The sequence below is a fragment of the Cervus elaphus genome, chromosome 17 (genome assembly GCF_910594005.1).
Source record: "Cervus elaphus chromosome 17, mCerEla1.1, whole genome shotgun sequence".
Taxonomy (NCBI): domain Eukaryota; kingdom Metazoa; phylum Chordata; class Mammalia; order Artiodactyla; family Cervidae; genus Cervus; species Cervus elaphus.
The window spans coordinates 2,601,899-2,608,423 of NC_057831.1; the positions used below are offsets into that span (position 1 = coordinate 2,601,899).

General features: G+C 41.1%; 1 protein-coding gene across 1 annotated transcript; it reads right to left on the reverse strand.

Annotated features, from left to right (window-relative positions):
- Positions 1-1,552: 1,552 nt before the first annotated feature.
- LOC122673533 (zinc finger protein 322-like) lies at positions 1,553-3,700 on the reverse strand. Its single transcript, XM_043871420.1, has one exon. The coding sequence runs from the start codon at positions 3,419-3,421 to the stop codon at positions 2,213-2,215; it is 1,209 nt and encodes a 402-aa protein (XP_043727355.1). The 5' UTR covers positions 3,422-3,700; the 3' UTR covers positions 1,553-2,212.
- Positions 3,701-6,525: the final 2,825 nt, after the last annotated feature.

The following is a 6,525-nucleotide window of genomic DNA, read 5'->3' on the forward strand; positions in this document are numbered from 1 at the left end:
AAGCAAAAACAACACCCAGTTGTGGATGTGATGGGTGATGGAAGTAAAGTCTGATGCAGTAAAGAACAATACTGCATAGGAACCTGGAATGTTAGGTCCATGAATCAAGGTAAATTGGAAGTGGTCAAACAGGAGATGGCAAGAGTGAACATTGACATTTTAGGAATCAGTGTATTAAAATGGACTGGAAAGGGTGAAGTTAACTCAGATGACCATTATATCTACTACTGTGGGCAGGAGTCTCTTAGAATAAATGGAGTGGCCCTCATAGTCAACAAAAGAGTCCAAAATGCAGCACTTGGATGCAATCTCAAAAATGACAAAATGGTCTCTCTGTTCATTTCCAAGGTAAACAATTCAATATCACAATAATCCAAGTCTATGCCCTGACCAGTAATGCTGAAGAAGCTGAAATTGGCTCCATGAAGATTACAAGACCTTCTAGAACTAACACTCAAAAAAGATATCCTCTTCATTATGGGGGACTGGAATGCTAAAGTAGGAAGCCAAGAAATACCTGGAGTACAGGCAAATTTGGCCTTGGAGTACAGAATGAAGCAGGGCAAAGGCTAACAGAGTTTTTCCAAGAGAATGCACTGGTCATAGCAAACACCCTGTTCCAACAACACATGGACATCACCAGATGGTCAATACTGAAATCAGATTGATTATATTCTGTGAAGCCAATTATGGACAAGCTCTATACAGTCAGCAAAAACAAGACCGGGAGCTGACTGTGGCTCAAATCATGAACTCCTTATTTCCATATTCAGACTTAAATTGAAGAAAGTAGGGAAAACCACTAGATGATTCAGGTATGACCTAAACCAAATCCCATATGATTACACAGTGGAAGTGACAAATAGATTCAAGAGATTAGATCTGATAGACAGAGTGCCTGAAGAATTATGGATGGAAGTTTGTGACATTGTACAGGAGGCAGTGATCAAGACCATCCCCAACAAAAAGAAATGCAAAAAGGCAAAATGGTTGTCTGAGGAGGCCTTACAAATAGCTGAGAAAAGAAGAAAAGCTACAGACAAAGGAGAAAAGGAAAGATATACCCATGTATATACCCATATACTTTTTTTTTTTTTTTTTTTTTTTACAGTCCTTTCTTTTATTAGAGTTCCAAATTTTAAAAACTGAAAGTAAAGCAATCATTCAGTGGTTCAGATAAAAGAAAAGCATCTTTACCTGAGTAACCCATCAGGCCTACTCTGACCTGCCCTAGCTCTTCCCAGAACAAGTTTCTGGGTATCTAAACAAAACTGTTTGCATGTCGACTCCATTAAAAGTCATCTCTACTACAGGGGTCAACTAACTATGAGAACAGTTCTTCTCATACCTGTTAAATGTACACAGTTCACAGTTAGACCTCTATAGAGGTCTACAAAACGCTCTCCAGAGTAGTTTCTTTGGGGCCCAATAAGGTAGAGATTTCCTGCAAGGATTTTTTTTTTCTCCCCCAGACTTAGAGTTACTTATATGGTCTTTCACTTATACAAGTTCCCTGGTGTACAAGAACTGATCATTGACAGAAGTTTTCTCATTCAGAGAATTCATAAGGTCCTTCATCAGATTTTCTTTTTTGGGGGGAGGGGGGGTTGCAAACCCAAGAAGGCTCTTCACTTAATGCTTTTGCCACATTCAAGGCAAATACACAAATTTTCACCTGTATGGCTTCTCTGATAGGTAATAAAGTCAGTTATGTTAAGAGGCTTTTTTCACAACTGCTGGGGTTTCTTTCCAGTGGGGCTTTCTGATGTCCAATGAGGTGTGCATACTGTCTGAAGCACTGTTTCACAGGGCATTAAAAAAATATCGTCCTCTGATCTGAATTCTCTTGGAATGAGGAAAGGTGAGCATTGCTAGAGAGCTTTCTTCACATTCACCAAACTTGTAAGCTTCCCACCTATATAAATCCTCTTGTGGGTGATCAGACATGAGCTTGGACTGAAGGTTTTCAAAAAACTCAGGGCATTTGTAAGGTTTCTCACTGGAGTGATTGATACGGTTCTGTAAAGACAGCTCTCTGGTCAAACCATTTCTCAGGTTCCCGTAACTGCAGATTTTCTGGTCCCCAATAAAGTCTGAGCTCTGAGGAAAATCTGAGATTTGCTTTGAGTTCTCCATCTTAAATGAGTTCTCTTACATTGTAAATACATCTTTTTTTGTTTGTTTGTTTATGGTATAATAACTTCTTGTCTGGTCAAGACATCTGTGAGGCTTCTGATACATGGGGAGGGCTGAGCTCAAGATCTTTCTCAGCTACATTACAGATATATGGTTTTTCACCGATGTGGATTGTCTGATGTTGAAAAAGGGCTGAGCTCTGGTGAAAGCTTTTATCACAGACACTGTATTTATAATGCAGCTCCTCTGTCTGAGTTCTCATTTTCTGTTGGGCAACGAAGTCCATGCCTAGGAGGAAGCCACTCTCACATGCAGACCACTGATGCGGTTTCTCTTCCATGTGAATTCTTTGATGTACAATAAGGTCTGAACTACAGCTGAAGCTCTTCTCATATTCAAGGCATTTAAAAGTGTGAGTGTGAGTTGCCTGGTGCCTGATGAGGTTGGCACTCCGGGTAAAACTTCTCATACATTCCAAGCATTTATACGGCTTCTCACCTGTGTGGACTCTCTGGTGTACAATAAGGTCTGATTTCTGGCCAAAACATTTCTCACAGGCACCACACTTATAGGGCTTCTCCCCAGTATGTACTCTTTTATGAACAATGAAGGCTGACCGGTGTCGGTAACTTTTCTCACACTTATTACATTTGTAGGGTCTTTCACCAGTATGAGTTCTCTGGTGGCTAATAAGATCGGATTTCCCACTAAAAGCTTTTTCACACTCCAGACACTTAAATGGTTTCTCACCCGTGTGAGTTCTTCGGTGCCTTATGAGGTTTGTACTTCGGCTGAAGCATTTATCACACTCACTACACAGATACGGTTTCTCGCCTGTATGGCTTCGCTGGTGGACAAGCAGATCAGAGCTCTGACCAAAATTCTTGCCACAGATATCACATGTATAGAATTTTTTACCTGCATGCATTCTCTGGTGTCCTGAAAGGGCTAAGTGGTGCCAAAAGCTCTTCTCACATTTGCTACATTTATAAGGTTTCTCATAACTGTGGATCCTCTGATGTGAAATAAGATCTGAGCTTTGGATGAAGGTTTTCTCACACATATCACATCTATAAGGTTTCTCCCCAGTGTGGGTTCTCTCACACATAATAAGAGCTAAGTTTTCACAAAAGTTTTGCTCATGTTCAAGGCACTGGTATATCTGATCATCTATTTGAGTAATCTCATGCACATGAATAAAAATCTTTTTACCCTTCTGAGGGCATACATGATATATTTTCCATTTTTGAGTTCTCTGATTCTCTCTCTCTTCTGAAGTGTACATTTTCTATGGCTCTCTCCTAGGGAGTTTTCCACTGGTCTTCCTGACCCATCATTTTCTTCAAAGTCATTTTCTCGATAAGAACTCGAAAGATACATCTGTTTTAAGCCTTTCAGTCATGAGTAGTTCCTCTCTACAAGTTTCCAGCATCACATGCACTTATTCTTTATGTGGTATTTACAACCCATAACAAGAAAGACTCAAGACTGTCTTCCTTTTGGCTCCAAAAGGTCTCCAGTCCATAGTTATTAACAATACTCAATTCTTCCCTCTCCTGGGAGGCCGACGAGAGCCAGGAGCATCCTTCTTTGTGCGGCTCGGCGAGGGTAGCTGGGGCCAGGCCATTCAGTATGCGATTTAAGGGCCAACAAGGCCAGCTAGCTTCCCGAGCCCTTTCAGCTTGGCTGGGAAGCGGCCGGTGCAGCCCCCCCATATACCTTTTGAATGTAGAGTTCCAAAGAATAGCAAGGAGATATAAGAAAGTCTTCCTACGTAATCAATGCAAAGAAATAGAGGAAAACAATAGAGGAAAAAATGGGAAAGACTAGAGATTCAAGAAAATTAGAGATACCAAGGGAACATTTCATGCAAAGATGAGCACAATAAAGGACAGAAATTGTATGGACCTAACAGGAGCAGAAGGTATTAAGAGGAGGTGGGAAAATACACAAAAGAATTATACAAAAAATATCTTCATGACCCAGATAACCACGATGGTGTGATCACTCACCTAGAGCCAGATATCCTGGAATGCAAAGTCAAGTGGGTCTTAGGAAGCATCACTGTGAACAGAGCTAGTGGAGGTGATGGAATTCCAGTTGAGCTATTTCAAATGCAAAAGATGATGCTGTGAAAGTGCTTCACTCAATATGCCAGCAAATCTGGAGAATGCAGCAGTGGCCATAAGACTGGAAAAGGTCAGTTTTGAATCCAATCCCAAAGAAAAGCAATGCCAAAGAATGTTCAAACTACTGCACAATTGCACTCACATCACATGCTATTAAAGTAATGCTCAAAATTCTCCAAGTCAGGCTTAAACAGTATGTGAACCATGAAATTCCAGATGTTAAACCTAGATTTAGAAAAGGCAGAGGAACAAGAAATCAAATTGCCAACATCTTCTGGAGCATTGAAAAAGTGAGAGAGCTCCAGAAAAACATCTACTTTTATTTTATACCAAAGCCTTTGACTGTGTGGGTCACAACACACTGTGGAAATTCTTCAAGAGATGAAAATATCAGACCACCTAACCTGCCTCCTGAGAAATCTGTATGCAGGTCAAGAAGAAACAGTTAGAACTGGACATGGAACAGACTGGTTCCAAATAAGGAAAGGAGTACATCAAGGCTGTATATTGTCACCCTGATTATTTAACTTAAATGCAGGGTGCATCATGTGAAATGTCAGGATGGGTGAAGCACAAGCTGGAATCAAGATTTCCGGGAGAAATATCAATAACCTCAGATATGCAGATAATACCACTCTAATGGCAGAAAGTGAAGAGAAACTAAAGAGCCTCTTGATGAAGGTGAAAGAGGAGAGTGAAAAAACTAGCTTGAAACTAAGCAATCAAAAAACTAAGATCATAACATCCGGTCCCATTACTTCATTGCAAATAGAAGGGGAAAAAATGGAAACAGTGATAGATTTTATTTTCTTGGTCTCAAAAATCACTGTGGATGTTGACTGCAGCCATGAAACTAAAAGATGCTGCTCCTTGGAAAAAAAAGCTATGACAAACCTAGACAGCATGGTAAAAAACAGACACATTACTTTGCTGACAAACGTTCATTTAGTCAAGGCTATGGTTTCTCCAGTGGTCATGTATGGATGCGAGAGTTGGACCATAAAGAAAGCTGAGTGCTGAAGAATTGATGCTTTTGAACTGTGTTGTTGAAGAAGACTCATGAGAGTCCCTTGGACTGCAAGGAGATCCAACCAGTCCATTTTAAAGGAGATCAATCCTGGGTGTTCATTTGTAGGACTGATGTTGAAGGTGAAGCTCCAGTATTTTGGCCACCTGATGTGAAGAGATGACTCATTTGAAAAGACCCTGATGTTGGGAAAGATTGAAGTCAGGAGGAGAAGGGGATGACAGAGGATGAGATGGTTGGATGGCATTACCGTCATGATGAACATGAGTTTGAGTAAACTCTGGGAGTTGGTGATGGACAGGGAAGTCTGGCATGCTGAAGTCCACGGGGTTACAAAGAGTTGGACACGACCGGATGACTGAGCTGCACCGAACTGTTATAATCATTAGATTTCTTCTCAATTTATGATTAGGACTGCATGAGAACCTCATAGACACATTTATCTCACACCAAGTCTGAGGTTAAGATTAGTTAGGGTAGACTTGGCTAAAACAAGGAGTAGTCCCCTAAACTCCATGGTTTAGAGAATAAGAAGACCAATTACTTTTCTCTCTAACAATACATGTTGGTATCAATGTCCACAGAGTGCTTTACTTTTGTGTGATTATTCACTGACCAGCTGACAGCCCCTCTGCCACTTTTGAAACGTTACAAGCAAGGTCACACAGGGCACTGCCATCCTTATCAGAGGTGAAAGGGACACAGCCCACCATATGTGGGAGAATTTATGAGCTCTCTCTGAAAAAATAATGTGCAACCTCTAATCATGTCCCATGGCATAGAACCCAGCTCACATAGCCAAAGCTGACTTCAGGGAAATGGAGTCTTGTTCTTGCCAAGAGGAGAGGACAGTGTTTTAATGGACGTCCAGCAGCCTCAGCCACATTTTTCAATGTCAAGGCAAATACACTTTGTGAAAATTGTTTCTGTATTCATTTGCTACTTTGGGGAGATTTGTCAGTCATACAATTTTCTCTGCTTCAGTTTCATTGGCATGTTCAGTTCAGTTCAGTTGCTCAGTTGTGTCTGACTCTGCGACCCCATGGACTGCAGCATGCCAGACCTCCCTGTCCATCAGCAACTCCTGGAGTTCACTCAAACTCATGTCCATTGAGTCAGTGATGCCATCCAGCCATCTTCTGTCCTCCCCTTCTCCTCCTGCCTTGAATCTTTCCCAGCATCAGGGTCTTTTGAAATGAGTCAGTTTTTCACATCAGGAGGCCAAAATATTGG

Coding starts and splice junctions, on each gene's coding strand:
- LOC122673533 (XM_043871420.1), bottom strand. CDS start 3,421: ATGTACACTTCAGAAGAGAGAGAGAATCAGAGAACTCAAAAATGGAAA.